This window comes from Giraffa tippelskirchi, chromosome 10 (genome assembly GCF_054371585.1).
Source record: "Giraffa tippelskirchi isolate mGirTip1 chromosome 10, T2T-mGirTip1v1.2.pri, whole genome shotgun sequence".
NCBI lineage: Eukaryota > Metazoa > Chordata > Mammalia > Artiodactyla > Giraffidae > Giraffa > Giraffa tippelskirchi.
This window is the reverse complement of record NC_137284.1, coordinates 19391805-19411647: the sequence shown is the minus strand read 5'-3', so window position 1 is coordinate 19411647 and position 19843 is coordinate 19391805. Positions and strand designations below refer to the sequence as shown.

The 19843-nt window shown below is 48.0% G+C and overlaps 1 protein-coding gene and 1 long non-coding RNA gene across 2 annotated transcripts in view; one reads left to right on the top strand and one right to left on the bottom strand.

Annotated features, from left to right (window-relative positions):
- Nucleotides 1–284: 284 nt before the first annotated feature.
- On the bottom strand, nucleotides 285–2242 carry LOC145523877 (uncharacterized). The gene is made up of 2 exons (XR_014066936.1): nucleotides 2151–2242; nucleotides 285–1135 (listed from the first exon to the last, which is right to left on the bottom strand). It is a non-coding gene; the product is annotated as an uncharacterized LOC145523877 (long non-coding RNA).
- The window catches only part of DCPS (decapping enzyme, scavenger), a 42996-nt gene continuing 25141 nt past the window's right edge, over nucleotides 1989–19843 (top strand). The window contains exons 1-2 of the mRNA XM_081535032.1: nucleotides 1989–2224; nucleotides 3929–4103. Of these exons, the coding sequence (XP_081391158.1) occupies nucleotides 2024–2224; nucleotides 3929–4103 (376 nt within the window). The 5' untranslated portion in view covers nucleotides 1989–2023. The remainder of the gene's footprint in view (nucleotides 2225–3928; nucleotides 4104–19843) is intronic.

Here is a 19843-nt window from a genome sequence, read left to right as displayed (position 1 = left end):
TCTTTCCTTTTTTTCTTTTTCTCTCACGTCCACGCACACGCACACGCACTGTCTCGCATGTGCACGCGTACATGTACGCGTTCACACACACACACATACACAGTCACCAGCTCAGCTTTTCATGGGTTCCAGGCAAGTGTCAGAGGAGGGAACTGCTGGGGTCCGGAGTAGGCCGCCGCCCCCACCCTACCCCACCTCACCACATATGAACCTCCATGCCCTGTGGAGTGTTTTGGATTCCGGTCAGTCACATTTTTATGAGATTTATTCCTTAGCACGTCATATTTTCTGTTGTTAGTGTAAAAGGTATTTTTATTTATTTTGTGCTACAAAAAGCTTTACTTTTTCCATTTGGTCCAAAGCTTGAAAGAGGGCTCCGGGGTGTTAAAAAGCTGCCTAGTGGCTGCAGAGAGGGGCTTCAGGCAGAAGCCCTGACATTACCAGGGCTCCTATTAGGGCCCTGGGCTCCAGAGGCTCCTAGTCTTGCTTGAGGGTGAGCCTTTTGAAGAGACATTCGTCCAGTCCTGCCTGGGGACCAGCCAGCCTGCGAAGGTTGGTCAGGTGGTCACCTGTCTTCTTGATGAGTTTCACCTCCTTATGTAGGAAGTGGTTCTCCAGGAAGTCACAGATGTGGGTGTCTGCACGGGCAGAACCCAGGCCATGCAGATCTAAAATGGCCTGCTCTAGTTCTTCTCCAGGAGAAGGGCAGCTTCAGTAGCGTCCTGGGTTTTACCCCACCTTCAGGAAGAGGGCGCAGCCGCTGCGCTGGCTTGGCATTTTCAAGAGATGCTTGAGGGCCTTTGTGCTTCTCCTTGGCCAATTTGAGAAAGAAGTGGCCCACACCCTCCAGAGCCACAAAGTTGTGGTCCAAATAGAAGCCCAGAGAGAGGTAGGTGTAGAAGGCCCGCAGTGTAAGCGACTGACAGTAGCCACCACCTCGGTGGAATAATTCTGACCAATCTGGGAGCTCATGGTTGATCGGTAATAAGGAGTTAAGTTCCAAAAATGGTGGTGGCTGGTCCTGGTGATCGTGGACAGCTGAGTGACTGATTCTGAAGGGTGCCACTGGAAAAAAGATTGGAGGGTGGTCGGAGGCTGGAGCGAGGGGCATCCCTGGGTCGGTTCCGTCCAAGCACTGTTGAAGCAAGAGACGGATCAGAGAGACTGCCAAGGGAACTACAAGTTATTTTTAAATTATATTTTTATCTGTTACCGGTGAGCTTCCCTGGTGATTCTGCCTGCTGATGCAGGAGACACGGGTTTGATCCCTCAGTGGGAAAGATCCCCTGGAGAAGGGAATGGCTACCCACTCCAGTATTCTTGCCTAGAAAATCCCATGGACAGAGGAGCCTGGAGGGCTACAGTCCATGGTGTTGCAAACAGTCGGACACAACGCAGCGATTAACAACAACAACAAAAAGAGGTGAAGACTACAAAACCAGCTGAAATAGATTTTTCACTTTGAATTCCTGGATCATGTAGGCAGTATGAATCTGAATTCTAAACTAGAATGGAAATTGACCTGTGATTACAAGTTTTCAGGATTTTTGTTTTTCCCCCTTCTCTCCAGAGCCAGATGTTGAGGCAGATAAGTTTCCTAAACATCTTGTTTCCTCCAGTGGGACAGCTTTTAAAGAAAATTTTAGGTAGTTGGCCTTTCATTGAGGTGGTGGCCCTTTAGAGATGTTGCAGAGAAATTATAAATAGAATTTTTACATGGCAGTCTCTCTAGCCCTCCTGTTTAGAGACCTGCTGCCTTCTCTCTTCCCTCAGCACCGGCCTCCACGAGGGCGGGCCAGCACAAGAGGATCAAGGACAAGTAAACTCGAATTAAAACGCTGGATGGGAGCAGGTCCCAGGAATCTGGGCTCTTAGGCTCCTTAGCGCGGGAAGAGCTCCCGACTCTGGGCGCGAAGCACGTCGGGAGTTGTAGTCTCCACCCCTGGCGGAGGTGGGAGGAGCTTGTGAGGAGGGGCGGGGCCGCGGCCGGGTTTGCGCAGGCGCACACCTCCCGCCCGGCAGCATGGCGGAGCTAGCGCAACAGCTAAGCAAGAGAAAGCGCGAACTGGACGCGGAGGAGGCGGAGGCATCCAGCACAGAGGGAGAGGAAGCGGGCGTTGGGAATGGTACCTCTGCCCTTGTCCGCTTACCTTTCTCCGGCTTTAGGGTGAAAAAAGTGCTGAGGGAGTCTGCGCGGGACAAAATCATTTTCCTGCACGGGAAGGTACCAATAGGCTGTTCTGGGGAGGGGATACGGAAGGGGGTGACCCAATCGTCGCCTCGGAGGCGGATTTTTTTTTTTTTTTAATAGATTCTTCGGAAAATACCAATCTCATTCCGAGACAGGGGAGGCAGAGTGCACTAAAATGCATCCGAGGGTTGGTTGGTGGAGGAGACAAGATTATCCGTGAAATTAACTAAGGGAATTAATACAAGTAGAGCTACATTTCCTAATTCCTCTTTTACTAAAATAAAGAACACCAGTAGAGTGTATTGCCGATTAAAAATCACATGTTGAAGTCCCTAAACATTCATCGTTCATTCATTAAACCTGTAAGATGCTAGTGAAAGTGAAAGTGTTAGTTGTTCGACCCCATGGGCTGTATCCCACTAGGCTCCTCTCTCCATAGGGTTCTCCAGGCAAGAATACTGGATTGGGTTGCTGTTCCCTTCTCCAGGGGATCTTCCCAACCCAGGGATGGAAGCCACCTCTCCTACATTGCAGGCGGATTCTTCACTATAAGATGCTAGTTCAGTTCAGTCGCTCAGTGGTGTCAGACTCTTTGTGATCCCATGGACTGCAGCTCACCAGGCTTCCCTGTCCAGCACCAACTCCCAGAGCTTGCTCAAACTCATGTCCATGGAGTTGGTGATGCCATCCAACCATCTCATCCTCTGTCAGAAGCTAGTAAATGTTGCTGGATGGTCTTGTTCATCCAGGCCCCAGGCAGTGACATAGAGACTGCGGGAGGTTTGATCCTTGCTCTACAGGACTCCACCCCAGCAAGGGAGACAGTTTATTCAATTGCTGGTCCAGTTCTACATGTCATGAGCTAACAGGCCAGCACTGATCTAGGTGCAGGAGACCTAATGAGAGTTACCATCTTTGATCTCCAGGAATGCACAGTATCTTCCAATAGACAGACACCACTGGCTCAAAGACTATGTGCTCAGCTTTCTAGCAAGGACTCAGGAGAGACTGAAGACCACCCCCAAGAATTAGTGAGGAGGCCGTCCGAGGGTTCTCCAGAACTCCTGGCAAGAGCTTTCACTTTTGGGAGCTCGGGGGAACCTGTCTGAGGCATCTGAGCCTGTCTCTGTGTCTCATTTTTTTGGCCATGTGGGATCCTAGTTCCCTGACCAGGGATGGAACCCACAGCTTCTGCATTGGAGGTGCAGAGTCTTAACTACTTGACCACCAGGGAAATCCCTGCATCTCTTGTTTTTTAGCAAGGTTCTGTCTGGTTCTCTAAGCCCACCTGTCTTCAGTCTGCGGTGCCTGCTAAAGATTTTAGCCAAAAGAACCTTTGAGCTGGAAGCTAGTTGGGATACCCAAGAGATTCAACTTTCTCTTTCAACATTGACTATTTGTGTCACTGTGGGCAAGTCACTTAATCTTCTCTAGACCTCAGATTCTTCATCTGTAAAACGGGGAGAATTTGACAGAGGCCTTGTGAGCCTAAAAGAGAAGATAGCGGAGAAGCTTTGCATCTTTCAGAAGAAGGATGCCACAAGGATTTGGGCTGATGAGACGTCTTCTGTGGGAGAGGAAACATGGGTACCTTTGGCTAGACTTCCCCAAAGGGAAGACTGCAGGGAAGGAAATCCCGAGTGTTGGGATTGTGGAGGCCCTGGGAGTGTTTACCTTTGCTCTCCGGGCCTCCCCTGTGGTTCTGCCCCGGGCCCACTGATGGTGTCTCCCCTGCAGGTGAACGAGGCATCTGGGGATGGGGATGGGGAGGATGCTGTTGTTATCCTGGAGAAGACGCCATTCCAGGTGGACCAGGTGGCCCAGCTCCTGAAGGGCAGTCCTGAGCTCCAGCTCCAGTTCTCCAATGATATCTACAGCACCTATCACCTGTTCCCGCCAAGGCAACTCAGTGGTAAGCCGGGAGTGGAGGTGGCTGTCTGCGGGGAGAGTGTGATGGTGGGGAGATAGGGGAACAATGACCACTCCACTCCAGATTTGCATGTTCCAGTTGCAGTGGTCCCCTGTGGAAGGAGGAGGGGACGCTTGGCATTCTATGAAGACATTTTTGGTTGTCAGAACTGGGGAGGTAGGGTGTTGCTGGTTCCTGGAGGATGGAGGCCAGAGATGCTGCTAAATATCCTACAAACACCAGATGGGCCCCCACAACAAAGAAATGGCAGTGTTGTCAAGGCTGAGAAACCCAGCTCCAGCTTGGTGTGCTTTGGGATGAGAGTGTGATTCATAGGAATAATAGTGATTGTCCATACTTCTTAAACCCTTTCTGTTGTACTGGCCACCAGTGTTAAGTATTCCACATATATCATCGTATTTAATCTTCAGAACAGCCCTGTTGTGGTAGGACTTTACAGAGGAGGAAACTGAGCTTTGGGAAGGTTAGGAAAGCTGTCCAAGATCACACAGCAAATAAGTAGCAGAAAAACTCAGATCTTTAGTTGACCAAGGAGTTGCTTTCACCACGTGGCTATGGAATGAGCAGTGTGCCAGGTGCTGTAAGATCAATTAGTTTCTGGAAGGAACTCACTATCTAGTGTGGGGAGACGGGGAGTGTAATCAAAGAGGGACTTGAGAAGGGGAGGATTTCATGGGTTAAGAAGCAGAGATTTTTGGTCGTTTATGGTTGCCTGAAACACAAGACCTTGTACTCAGCCGAAATGTGATATGGGACCAGGCAGGCCTTTCCTGCAGAGGTTGGGGAGGCCAGCCTTTCTTCTTCTGGAGGGAATGGCCTGAGCTGTGTTATGGGCAGGCCAACTGATGTGTACAGAGGTAGGGTATCACTTTTGATCTTTTGTAGTTTTATTATACTTGAACTGAGGGGGAAAAAAAAGCAGAGATTTGGGGTTTTTTTTTAATGATTTTTTTAAATTTTTTGGCTACCCTGGTTGGCATGTGGGAGATCTTAGTTCCCCAACCAGGGGTTGAAGCAGCGCTTCCTTCAGTATAAACGTGGATGCTTAACCACTGGATCATTAGGGAAGTCCCATAGATTTGGTTTTGATCACAAGTATTAATACTTTTTAATTTATTAAGAAGAAGAAGAACTGATTCATTCTAAAAGACTGATGCTGGGAAAGATTAAAGGCAAAAGGAGAAGGGGGCAACAGAGGGTGAGATGGTGAGATTGCATCACCAACTCAATGGACATAAATTTGAGCAAATTCTGGGAGATACTGGAGGATAGAGGACCGTGACGTGCTGCAGTCCATGGGGTCACAAAGAGTCCGGCATGACTTAGCGACTGAACAAGAAGAGGAAGAATATTCCATGCCGAAAGCTAGACATGCTGTGAGCCCTTTTCCTTTCGATGGTTAGATTCAGGAGGCAGCTTTGTGGAAAGCATGACGGGAGGCTGGTTGTCCTTGAAGGTTCCTTCCAGCCAGGAAATCCTGGGATCTGCTTTGCAGCACAGGGCAGTCTTCTAATATCCTTCTGTCTTTTTTGGCCCTCCAGCATTAAAGAACAGCTTGGCTTTAAGATATCCTGCCGCAGTCTTTTAGATAGGCGTGGTCTTTTCTGTACCCCTGAGAAAGGGTGGTGTTGTTGTCCTTCGGAAATGTATGTGAACACTTCATGTGAGACAAGCAAGCCTTTCATGGCTGAGAGCAAAAACAGCCTGATCTTTTATTGAAAGAGTGTCAGGTTGATCTGTTCCCGTTAACGGAAATGGACAACTTTGTTTGCTTTCTCAGGTGCTGACGTTTAAGCAAACATAGTGCCCAAGGTGAAATGGCAGAAGTGTGATAGGAGACACTGTAGCTGCACAGGACTTGGGACAGCCCCCACCTGCAAGCTCTGGGGCCACCACTCTGCTGCGAGCCCTTCCCTCTCCTTCCCCTCTTCTCTCCTCACCCTCAGCCAAAATTCAGAAGGTTCTACTCCACGGATATACCTTGTAGAATTTGCAGCCTCTCCTTTTCATTTTATTTTGCCAACACATGTTCTTTTGTGGTGCTACACACAGTTGGTGGTGGCCACTGCCCCGTCTTTCTATTTTTGTCATTTTTTCCTCCAAGACAAGCACTGAAAGAGACACTGGGTTGTCAAGGTCACAGGTGTCTGTCCCCACTCAGCCCCCTGTATGTCACACTTTTTCCCCAGTGGTGCTTACTCAACCGCGTGCCTCAGGTTTCAGCTCATCTTTCCTAGAGCTCACTGTCTTGTTATTTTTATTTATTTTAATTTTTGTTTACTTGGCTGCACCAGATCTTGGTTGTAGCACGTGAACTCTTAGTGGCGGCGTGTGGGATCTAGTTGCTTGACCAGGGATTGAACTCAGGCCCCCTGCATGGGAGTCTGGAGTCTTAGCCACTGGACCACCAGGGAAGTCCCTCACGGTCTTTTTGGCATAAGCACAGAGACGGTGTGTTATACTTTTATTTTTCCAACTGAAACTATGAATGGTGACCCGGAAGTGGTAGCAGTCTGGCTCAGGGCTCCGCCTACACCTCTGTCTCATTTCACTGTGCACTCTGTCCCTGGATAACATCCAGATCAGAGGTTGGCAGAGCTTTTTTGTCAAGAACCAGAGACAAGTATTTTAGGCTTCATGCGCCACTGGAATCGTCTCCGTTATGTATTATTTTCTTCTTTTAACCTTTTTAAAAATAAAAATACCGCTCTTATCTCACTGGATGCAGGAAAACAGGCCACAGGCCAGATTTGACCTTCTGGCTATAGTTTGTCAACTTCTGTTCCAGACTTTTCCCACTCACAATGTGGTCTGTAGACCAGGAACGTTGGTACCATCTGGAAGCTTGTTAGAAATGCAGCATCTCAGAGCCCGGTCCAGACTGCAGAATCAAAATCTGCATTTTAGCAAAAACCCTAGGTGAGTCACACACACATGAAAATTGTTGAGAGGCACTGGTCTGTAAACACCATCTGTGTGGGGGTGATATTCACATTTATTCCTCCATCTCTGACCTCTCCAAGAACCCCAGGCTCATACTGAAATAAACACCTACTTAGCGTCTCCATTCGGTGGACTCATGGGTACCTCAGAGGTGAATCGTGAGGATCTGATGGACTGTCTTTAGAGGCACTTGTGTGCGTGCTTAGTCATGTCCGACTCTTTGTGACCCCATGGACTGCAGCCCACCAGGCTCCTCTGTCCATGGGATTTCCCGGGCCAGAAAACTGGAGTTGCCATTTCCTTCTCCAGAGGATCTTCCCGACCCAGGGATCGAACCTGTGTCTCCTGGTGTCTCTTGCATTGGCAGGTGGATTCTTTACCGCTGAGCCACCTGGGAAGCTCCCCCCCCACCATTTAGCAAATAGCAATAATTAGAGGCACTTAGCACATGTGAAATAGTAGCCGCTGTGACTGTTGTGATGTGCTGGGCCCTGTCCTGGTGCTGGGGCTCCAGAGATGAGTGACATACCATTTCTGCCCTCTCAGGCCCATTTGAGGGAGGGGGCTTCTCTCAAGTTACTCGAAAAGGGGGAAGTAAACCTGTCAGGGTGAGGTCACTGTCTGGATGTAGGGAACAGCAGTCCTTGTCGGTTGGAGCCATGTCAGACTCATTTCCAGTCCCCAGCATCCAGGCCTACATCAAACGCTCAGTAAATGACCCCTGAAGAGTGGATCCCACGGATCAGCCCACCTTTTTTTTCCCCCCTCTGGGGCCAAGCATTGCACAGCCAGCAGGGGGCAGCATGGCCACAGTGTTCCTGTGGCCCGCTCCTTTGGCCTTGGTCCCCAGGCTTCTTGGCCCCGCCTCTTGAATCCTAGTCACCAGCTTATTTCTGAGCTGGCCGCCCTCATGATCTTTTCTGGTATTTCTCCATTCTTTGGCCAGTTTCTTCTAGCCTCAGGATTTGCCGTTTCCTCACTTATCTCTTCCAGGTTCTCAGCTGACCACAAGAGCCCACCGTGGCACCCCCCCGACCCTGTTGCCCTAGGAGAGTATTGGGGGTCGGAGTCCCACCCAGCCAAGTGCCCAGACTTCCCCGTGATGGGGCCAGGGGCAGTACGTGCTGTGTCTGAGTTTTCCTGTGTAGTGCAGGGGTCAAGGGCTCAGGCACACCCAGGCTGGGATCCTGGCTTTGCTGATTACCCACCGCGAGGACCTGAGAGTGTATTCATCCAACAAATTGGGAAGTTTTTGGCCACGTGACATGAAGAGCTGACTTACTAGAAAAGACCCTGGTGCTGGGAAAGATTAAAGGCAAAAGGAGAAGGGGCTGAGGATGAGATGGTCGGATGGCATCACCAACTCAACAGACATGAATGTGAGCAAACCCCGGGAGATAGTAAAGGTCAGGGAAGCCTGGCGTGCTGCGGTCCACGGGGTCACAAAGAGTCGGGCACGACCCTGTGCCTGGTGCCAGGTGCGCACCCGTGAGGACCTCAGATGTTGTCTCCATTGGGCTCATGGGGGGGAAGGCAGACAGCAATAAGGAGACGCATGTCCACACGGCCAAGAACAGGAAAGGGGCTGCTCGGGCCGCGGGCCAGGAACTCTGCAGACATGACCCCCACGCTGGGGCCTGAGCGATGGAAAGGAACCAGCTGTGCAGAGAGCTGGTGAGGGGGCGGGGAGAATGTTCTGGGCTGAGGCCGCAGCACATGGTCTGGGGTGGGGAGAGGAAGGGAGAGGAGGCCGCTGTTTCAGGAGCCTGGTGGGTGGGTGCTGACCAAGGTGTGTGAACCCAGATGAGGCTGAGGAAGTCGCTGCAGTTATTTTCTTGTTAAATCAGGTTAGCACCTGAACACCTACGTCAGGATAAGACAGGAAAGGGCATTGTCAAGTTTTTTAACCTCTACCCACAGTGAGAGGATATATTTTACATTTTGACCCAGCACAGAAGCCAAGGGAAAGAAAAAGCTCACAAAACAATACCTTTACATTGTGCGACACGGTCTAGTATACTCATCTTCATTCCCGTCTTGTCTGTGTCCTTTTTTTAAACAATAGACTGGTCTTAACCTCCTAAGTTAATTTCATCACCACTATTGTGGTTTATGACTCACTGAGATAAGGTATATAAAACCCTTAGCACAGTGGCATGTGGTGTGTATTCACAAATGTTTGTCATCTTTTATTGTTATTTTCCCACCTCTAAAATTACATGAGCCTTAAGTGGAACAATATATGTAACATATGGAGAAATGCCTGGCTCTGACCATGACTGTGTTTCCTTTGTTCCGCCGTGGCCATGTGGCCAGTTTGAGGACCGAGCAGGCCAGGTGGCTGGGTCCAGGCAGGTGCAGGCAGGGTCCCCTCCTGCTCCCGCTCTCACGCTCTCACACCCGTGGCCCGTCAATGGAGCCCTTTCATTGAGAGCTGTGTTTTCTTACCTGGGGAAGAAGAGGCAGACTGTAGGGAGAGGGGTGTGACTCAGAAATCCAGACTGCCTCAAAGAAGGCCATTGTTTTTCTGCTGTTAGAGCAGGGGTGGGGAATCTCAGGTTCAGGGCAAAAGGCTTCTGTGAGTGAGTGTGGCCAGGCCACGGAGAGATGGATCCCAGGAATCGCATCATCTCGTGGCTGTAGGGAACTCGCAGAACTCTAGCCCGTATGCTCAGTCGTGTCCAACTCTTTGCGACCCCATGGACTGTAGTCCGCCAGACTCCTCTGTCCATGGGATTTCCCAGGCAAGAATACCGGAGTGGATTGCCATTTTCTCTTCCAGGGGATCTTCCTAGCCCAGGGATTGAACCTGAGTCTCTTGCATCTCCTGTATTGGTGGGCAGATTCTTAACCACTGGCTCTACCTGGGAAGCCCCAGGAACTCTTAGCTATTGGCCTGGTGTTCCTCCTGTGCTCTGTGCAGAGGCAAAACCCAGGCTCTGGAGAAGGAGCACTTTAAAAAGTCAGCCACTCCTGGAAGCATTTTCCTGGCAGCATAGGAGAAAACTAGAAACAGTCTGGATAGCAACTGACAATAGAGTCCGTAAGTAAATCCTGCGTGGACTACTTCTCCATCTAGTTAACACTGAGGAGCTGTGGCTACATATGCTCTTCCTGAAGGATGACTTCCCCACCTACCCCGCCCCCCAGAGGGCAAGACAGAAAGTTGCAAGATTCCGATTAGATAAGGTTGAAAAACAAGCAGAACTAAACAATACACTGCTTAGGAATGCACACAGGCCTCATGAAACTAGGAAGATTAAAAAAAGAAATGATCAACCCCTAATTCAGCAAAATGATTATCCCTGGTGGGGGTGATGCAGAGTATTATTTGTTTCTAGGGCTGTGTGCTCCATACACGGATGTTCCTTTAGGTCTTTAAATAGAATATATTTTGTATTTATGGATATATTTATATATATAAAATATTTGTGTACTTAGCAACTGAATAACTCTCAACATCCGTCCATGTGAGAGTTGGACCATAAAGAAGGTTGAGCGCCAAAGAATTGATACTCTCAAATTGTGGTGCTGGAGGAGACTCTTGAGCAGCAAAAAGATAAACCAGTCCATCCTAAAGGAAATCAACCCTGAATATTCATTGGAAGGACTGATGATGAAGCTGAAACTCCAGTTCTTTGGCCACCTGATGCAAAGAGTTGACTCACTGGAAAAGAGCCTAATGCTGGGGAAGATTGAGGGCAGGAGGAGAAGGGGACGACAGAGGAAGAGATGGTTAGGTAGCATCACTGACTCAGTGGAAATGAGTTTGAGCAAACTCCAGGAGATAGTGAAGAACAGGGAAGCCTGGCGTGCTGTAGTCCATGGGGTCGCAAAGAGTTGGACACCACTTAGCATGACTGAACAAGTGACTGAACAACAACATATATATGTGTGTGTGTATATGTATACATTTATGTGAACATAAAATGTATGTATATGTGTATATACACGTGTGTTAATGTGTACTATGTATTTCCCAATTAAAAATTAAAAGCTGGCAGGTCCTTAGAAGAACTAGGAATATACCCTGCTGCATTATAGGCCTCTGCTTGCGTTCTCAAGTTTGGTTTCTGGTCACTCTTGCTGAAAGTGAAAGTGTTCGACTAAGGCCCCTTCCTCCCTCCAGGTTTGGGGCACTAGTAGACTTTTGGTTCTGCTCCCCTTCTCCTGTGGACGAGGGAGCCCCGTGCTGCACGGTGCCCACTTGGGGCTGATGCGAGCGGGCAGAAGGGGATCGCATGTGGTCCTCCCGCCAGGAGGACAGAGCTGGCACCAGGCTCCATGGCTGCACTCTAGCACAGACTGGCACTGGCCTCTCACCCACCCCTTCGAGTGTCCTTGGAGGCCCTCCCAGCCCGGCTGAGCCAAAGGACAAGCGCTATCTGAGCAGTGACCAGCGGAGGAAGCCTGGCCAGACAGGTCTCTGCTGGCCAGCCCAGAGCAGGGTGTGGAAGGGCACCGGCCTCATCAACACAAGAAATAGCCCAGGCTCAGGGCCAGTGGACACCACCAGGCCAGGTCACGGAATTGCTCTGAGACTCAGTTGCTCTGAATGCAAGTCCACTTCAGGGGGCTTCTACGTCACAGGAGCTTGGAGAGCCATCATTTCTCAGCTTCGAATGGGATGCAGAGGAGATTTTATTCATGTGGTTCTTAAAAGCGCCTCAGGGCTTCCCAGGTGGTGCTAGTGGTAAACAACCTGCCTGCCAATGCAGGAGACATAAGAGATGTGGGTTTGATCCCTGGGAAGATCCCCTGGAGAAGAAAATGGCAACCCACTCCAGTATTCTTGCCTGGAGAATCCCATGGACAGAGGAGCCTGGAGGGCTATAGTCCATGGGGTCGCAAAGAGTCAGACACCACTGAAGCGACTTAGCACAGACGGTTGTTAAAGTAGCACAAATCATCAGAATTTCGAATTTCGAATGCAGAGTCTGGACCTACTAAATAAGAACGTCAGAAGTAGGCTGGGGCATTTAACAAAGTCACGCAGTAACATGGTCAGGTAATCAAATGGTGCTGAGGCTTATCTGGACAGACAGGCTCTAATACCACTCTCCCCCACCCTGATTCTGCCTTCCAGAAGTGACTACCATTAAGACAATTTCTGGGATGTAGTGCTTCTCGTGGTTTCTTCCAGACACTTAATTGAATAATATGCTTATGCAACTCTTCCTTGATATATCAGATTTTGACATTATTGGTTTCCCACAGTGGAAGATGGAAGAATCCTCCTTTATATTTTCCTCACCCTATCTCGCTCCTCCTCCCAGTTTTTGATATTTATATTATTATTTTCAGGTTGTTGTTGTTGTTTTTTAATTGCCTTTGGAATCCTAAATGTATTGAAATCTTTAGTCTTTATTCCACATACTCTGGGCTTCCCTGGTAGATCAGCTGGTAAAGAATCCTCCTGCAAAAAAAAAAAAAAAGAATCCTCCTGCAATACAGGAGAACCCAGTTCAATTCCTGGGTCGGGAAGTTCCCCTGGAGGAGGGATAGGCTGTGGCTCAGCTGGTAAGGAGTTCGCCTGCAATGTGGGAGACCTGGGTTCGATCCCTGGCTTGGGAAGATTCCCCTAGAGAAGGGAAAGGCTACCCACTGCAGTATTCTGTCCAGGAGAATTCCATGGACTGTATACAGTCCATGGGTCACAAAGAGTCAGACACGACTGAGTGACTTTCACTTCCACATACTCTAGGTTGTATCACTCTGTCAGGGGAAATATTGAAAAGCCTTCCCTTCCCTTCCCTTCCCTTCCCTTCCCTTCCCTTCCTGGCACTTCTGTTCTTTGCTGTCTGTCAGCTTCTCTGTCAGCTGTACTTGGATTTTCCAGGCGGTCCCGAGACATGGGGGCAAACCATTTCCAATCATCCTGTTTTTCGTTTTCAGTATAGTATTCAACTGGGCTTCCCTGGTGGCCCAGCTGGTAAAGAATCTGCCTACAATGTGGGAGACCTGAGATCGAGCCCTGGGTTCGAGCCCTGGATGGGGAAGATCCCCTGGAGAAGGAAATGGCTACCCTCTCCAGTATTCTTGCCTGGAGAATTCAAGATAGAGGAGCTTGGCGAGCTATAGTTCATGGGATCGCAAAGAGTTGTACATGACTGAGCAACCAACACTTTCACTTTCATAGTATTCAATTATGTGAGATTCGTGACACTTTATAATAAAATAGACTTTATGTTGGATGGTGGTGCCCAGCTGTAGGCTAAGATAAATGTTCTGAGAGTGTTTGGGATAGGCTAGACTGAGCCACAACGCTCGGTAGGTTAGGTGTTGGAAATGCATTTTCGACTTACGATGGGTTTATCTGCATGTAACCCCATTGTTTGGTGAGGAGGGTTTGTACTCTGTTTTTGAAAGTACCTAGTCATTTAGTTTAATAATTTGTTGAATAGTATTTCCTTTTTTCCTTCTGGAAGTTTTGTTTCCGGAACGCTCTTTCCTGGCTTCATTCTGGAGAGCTGGTTCTTGAGGCATGCCTCAAACCCATAACAGACTTCCCTCCACAACTTTCCTGGGTTAGAGCCACTGTCTGTCTTCTGGGCTCTGTGTCTTTTTCATTTCTGTTTTACTCTGGTTTAGCTGAAGTGCAGTCCTTGTTTACTTAAAAGAATTTTTTTTTTTTGGAGTATAGTTGATTTACAATGTCGTGTTAGTTTCAGGTGCACAGCAAAGTGAAATCGGTTATACATATCCGTATCTCCACTCTTTTAGATTCTTTTCTCATGTAGGTCATTACAGAGTGTTGAGTCGAGTTCCCTGTGCTACACAGCAGGTCCTTAGTAGTTATCTCTTGGTATGTAGTAGTGTGTATATGTCAGTCCCAGTCTTCCGGTTTATCCCTCCCTACCGTCACCCCCTGGTTTGTTTGTTTCTTACATCTGTGACTCTATTTCTGTTTTGTAGGTAAGTTCATTTGTGCCCCGTTTTAAGATTCCACATATAAATGATGTCATCTGTGACTTACTTCACTCAATAGGATAATTTCTAGGTCCATTCGTGTTGCTGCAAATTACATTATTTCATTCTTTTTTATAAAATGCATTAAGTTCTTTCTCAGAAAGAATAAATGGGAGGAAAACTTTTGAGTCTTTTGTTTTGCTCTCACTTGTAATTGATGATTCAACTGAGTACAGAATTTGAATTTATTTCCCCTCCAAACATCAGATGCATTGATCTCTTGACTTATAGCATCCATTGTTGCTAATAAGATACCCCATGGATTGTTGCCCGCCAGGCTCCTCTCCATGGGATTCTCCAGGCAAGAATAATGGAGTGGGTTGCCACGCCCTCCTTCAGGGGATCTTCTCCAGCCGACAGGGATTGAACCCATGTCTCCTGCATTGGCAGGTGGATTCTTTACCACTGAGCCACCAGGGAAGCCCAATAAGATATCCAACACCAGTTTAATTCTCATTTCTCTGTAGTGAGCTTCATTTTTTGTTGTTGTTGGTTTTTGTTGTGGGGTTTTTCTGTTTTGTTTTGCTTTGTTAGTTTCCTTCTTTGGAAGCGTATAGGATGTCCTTTGTCTTTAGTGTACCAGGGTTTTGTAAGGCTGTGTTTTGGTGGGACTTTTTTTTTTTTTCATTCACTCTGCTGGGTACTTTTGGACCCTTTCAGTTTAAAGTGTTATGTCAGCCTTTTTTTTTTTTTATAAATTTATTTATTTTAGTTGGGGGCTAATTACTTTACAATATTGAGGTAGTTTTTGCCATACATTGACATGAATCAGCCATGGGTTTACATGTGTTCCCCTTCCTGGACCCCCCACCCACCTCCCTCCCCATCCCATCCCTCTGGGTCATCCCATTGCCCCGGCCCTGAGCATTTGTCTCGTGCATCGAACATGGAATGGTGTTCTGCTTCACATATGATAATATACATGTTTCAATGCTATTGTCCCAGAACGTCCCACCCTCACCTTCTCCCTCAGAGTCCATAAGACTGTTCTATGCATCTGTGTCTCTTATTCTGTCTCGCATATAGGGTTATCGCTCTGAACATTTTTTTCTGTTATTTCTTTGATAATTTCCTTTTCTCCATCTCCTTTATTTCCTCTTACTTGAAATCCTGTTAGTTGTTAGACGTCCTAGATTGGTCCTACATTGGTCCCATGTGCTGCTTCTGTCCTGTCCCTGTTCCCATCTGTGTCTTTCCTTTCTGGAGTCTTGTGGATGGTCTTAACATTGTCCTCCAGACCTCCTAGTGAAGGTTTTCATTTGGGAGCCACATTTTTAATTTTTCTCTCTCTGGTCCTCTGATTATTTCATTTTCATAGCATCTTGCTCTTGCTTCACAGAGGCCAAATTGGGTTGACATTCTCTGACACACTAATTAGAATTGTTTTAAAAATTATCTCCTGACCCTTAAATGATCCCGTTTCCTCTGGGATCTGGTTCTGGTTGTTTATTTTGGTCATTCTTTTTCAGACGGCTGGCTTTCCCCTAGTGTCTGGTGAATGTTAGTTCAGTTATATTTATTTTTTTTTTTCAGTTTAAAATTTTTTTTTGGCCATGCAGCACAACTTGTGGGATCTTAGTTCCCTCAGTAGGGATTGAACCTGGGCCTTCAGCAGCAGAAGCGTAGAGTCCTATCCACTGGGCTGCCAGGAAAGTCCCAGTTCATTTGTGTTTAAAAATGAAGAACCAGGCTGATAGTCTAGCAAACTGAGTTAGGTCTGTTGCCACCATAGGTCTCTCTTGGATGGCTAGCTGTGTAGACAGAGAGCAGGGCTTGCTGGCTGGCCTTGCCTGAGTTTGGAGGTACCAGCCCACTCTGGAGCCTATATACTCTCTAGTCCACCGTAGCTCATGGACCACATCTGGCCTGCTTCCTTTTGTGAGGCCTGTGAGATAAGTGTGGTATTTACATTTTTAAAGGGTTAGTTAAAAAAGAAAAAAAAGAGAACTAAGAAGAATGTGCTAAAGAGGCTGTATGTAACCTGCAATGCCCTCCAAATTGACTGTCACACTTTGTACAGAGAGTTCATCTACCCCTGCTGCAGTCAGTTCAGTCACTCATTCTTGTCTGACTCTTTGCGACCCCATGGACTGCAACACGCCAGGCTTCGCTGTCCATCACCAACTCCCAAAGCTTACTCAAACTCATGTCCAACGAGTCGGTGATGCCTTCCAACCATCTCATCCTCTGTCGTCCCCTTTTCCTCTTGCCTTCAATCTTTGCTAGCATCAGGGTCTTTTCCAGTGAGTCAGTTCTTCGCATCAGATAGCCAAAGTATTGGAGCTTCAGTTTCAGCATCAGTCCTTTCAATGAATATTCAGGACTGATTTCCTTTAGGATTGACTGGTTTGATCTCCTTGCAGTTCAAGGGACTCTCAAGAGTCTTCTCCAACACCACAGTTCATCAATTCTTCGGCGCTCAGCTTTCTTTATGGTGCAGCTCTCACATCCATTCATGACTGGAAAAACCATAGCTTTGACTATATGAACCTTTGTCACTAAAGTAGTATCTCTGCTTTTTAATATGCTGTCTAGGTTCCTCATAGCTTTTCTTCCAAGGAGCAAGCATCTTTTAATTTCATGCCTGCAGTCACCATCTGCAGTGATTTTGGAGCCCGAGAAAATAAAGTCTGTCACTGTTTCCATTGTTTCCCCATCTGTTTGCCATGAAGTGTTGGGACCAGATGCCATGATCTTAGCTTTCTGAATGTTGAGTTTTCAGCCAGCTTTTTCACTGTCCTCTTTCATTTTCATCAAGAGGCTCTTTAGTTCCTCTTTGATTTCTGCCATAAGGGTGGTGTCATCTGTGTATCTGAGATTATTGATATTTCTCCCAGCAATCTTGATTCCAGCTTGTGCTTCATCCAGTCAGGTATTTCGCATGATGTACTCTGCCTATAAATTAAATAACCGGCGTGACAATATATGCCTTGACGTATACCTTTCCCAAGTTGGAACCAGTCTGTTGTTCCATGTCTGGTTCTAACTGTTGCTTCCTGACCTGAATACAGGTTCCTCAGGAGGCAGGTAAGGTGGTCTGGTATTCGCATCTCTTTAAGAATTTTCCACATTCTTCAAGAATTACCCCTGTTCCAGTCCGAGGGTTAATATCTTTGGAGCACAATCCTCTGTTTTCACCTGCATTAACTGCCTGCCCCTATGATGAAAGTAGGCAGTGGATGAAGCTAGTTGGTACAGCTCTTCTCTGGAGGGGCTCTTTATTCTTCTTCTTTTTAAAGAAATATTTATTTACTTAGCTGCACCAGGTGTTTGCTGTGGTCCGCGCGATCTTCACTGAGGCATATGGGATCCTTATTTGTGGTCTGTGGGATCTAGTTCCCTGACCAGGGGTCGAACTCAGGTGCCCTTGCATTGGGAGCATGGAGTCTTAACCCCTGGGCCACCAGGGAAGTCCCTAGAGGGGCCCTTAGTTGGTCCTGGTTTCCAGCTTGTTTCCTGTCCTGCTCTGCACCCCTGCTTGTTCCGAGCCCACATCCTCTTCCGGGTTCGCGTGAGGAGGCTGGCGATGCCCTGTGTGTGGCCCTGATGGTGGTCCAGGCTGCAGCTGCCTTCCCTGCGGTCTCATCCACTCACACCCTGCCTTCCACTTCCTAACCTTGGGAAATGACTTGCAGTCTCTCATTTTCTGCTGCTTTCCCCTTTTTGTTCTCCATTACGGGTTCGTTCCTGTTTGTATTTCATCACTGCGTTGCAGTGGGTTTTTGCAACAGTCTGAGAATCACTATTAAATAGGAAACAGGGGCCTTCCTCAAGTGTGCCCGTGTGCTGGGTGGAGCTTAGGCCACAGAGATGTTACCCCATTGAGGCCACACCCAGATGGAGCCAGTGTTGGTGAGCTGAGACAGACACCTTGTTTCTCCCGGAACTCTTGCACACAGAGTGTCCTAGTGCTCTTGCACAGTGGGCAGGGTGTTGGCTAGACATGGCCAGATCCGTAAGATTATGAAACCTGGGTCCCTCTGACCTAGCAATCTGCCTCCAGGGGTCTGACTTAGACAGCCACTCATACACATCAGAAAGAGCGGCCAGGGTGTCCATTGTAGCATTGTTTGTGATAGAAAAAATGAAAAGTAAGAGCAAGAACAACCTAAATGGCCCTGTATGTATGAAGAGGTTAATAAGGTGTGGTATGTGCGTACTGATTATTACAAAGGAGGGAGATGATCTGTCTGGACTAATGAGGGAGGGTTCTTCAGTCACAGTCACCATAAAAGGTCATCTCTCTTGTGCTAAAAAAACACCTTTATGTAGATATGTTCCTATATATGTACATTCATTAAATGTCTGCATTTATTCTACATGAATATCTACATTCATCCATCAAAAGGCTGGAATAATGAGCACCCACCTATTACTGGTGATTACCTCAATGAAAAGGATTGGGGGCTAGACTTCTGAATTATTTGAGACTATAATCCTGTGATGCGCTGATAGAGATTGTTTAGGACATTAACCTCATCCCCAGACAAACCAAACAAAGAAGCAGAGCAAAAGTTTAGCCTGGGGACGTCTCTGTTAGTCTAGTGGTTAAGACTCTGCACTTCCACAGCAGGACTTGCAGGTTCAGTTCCTGGTTGGGGAACAAAGATCCCACATGCTGCATGGTATGGGCAAACGATAGTAAAAATTATTTTTAAAAATAAATCAACCCAAAAGATTAGGTGGAACTGGGGCCTCTGGCTGTGTTTTTATTTCACAGCCTGAATGCTTGTCAGTTCATCAACAAGTGCTGTGTACTCCCAAATATGCTCACTCCAACATCCGGAGGTTCTTTATACCTGCCTACAGCAACATGCCTGGGAGATGCTGGTGAGGAGCAGGTGGCCATGGAGGGGTGACACTAGGGTGGGGTGGACCGTGCAGAGGCAGCGCCTCCCACGCCTGGAAACAGGGAGGCAGGTGAGGGCAGCAGAGTGGGCTCCTAGCATTAGCTGGGCTTTGAAATGGGGCTGTTGCTTCTCTCGTTTTTTAAAAAAATTATTTATTTGTTTGGCTGCGCTTCGCCTTATTTGCGGCATGAAAACTGTTAGGTGCAGCATATGGGATCAAGTCCCCTGACCAAGGATCCACCCAGGCTCCTGCTTGCATTGGGAGTGCAGAGTCTTAGCCTCTGGACACTCAGGAAGTCCAGAAAGGGGCTTCTTTTTTTAAAAAAAATGTTTATTTATTTATTTGGCTGCACCGGGTCTTAATTGCAATGTGCAGGATCTTTAGTTGCAGCATGTGGGATCTAATTCCCTGACCACGGATTGAACCTGAGCCTCCTGCATTGGAAGCACAGAGTCTTAGCTACTGAACATCTGGCAGGTCCTGAAAGGGGGCTTCTTTAATGGAGCTGGAGAAAGGCGAGCGAGCCCACAGGAGTCTCTCTTTGTCAGTAGAGGCCACCGAAAGATGGCAGAGTTCTGCTTCTCTCTCTGGGTGCTTCAGGGCTTCCGACACCAGCGAGCCAGGGCCCCCTCTAGGGCTTGGAGGGACAGTGGGATCAGAGCAAGCAGAAACATCAAGATGGGAAGTCTCTACCACCCAAGTAGAGTTCTTGACCCAGAATGGGCTCTGCCTTCCTCTCAGCTGTCTGACTGGCCTGCACTCATCCCCCCTGCCAGCTCCGCTCTGAGAGCCCATGAGTGCAACCTCCTGTGTGCCCCTGTCTCCTCCCTCCACAGGCTGGAGCAGAAGCCTCTGTTCAGTTCTCTGTTGAGGCTTATGGCTTCCACGAGGCTGGGAAAAGCCATTGCGTTCAGAGCCTGAGCGCCTGAAATGTGGCCACCACCACGAGGCCTGTGTGT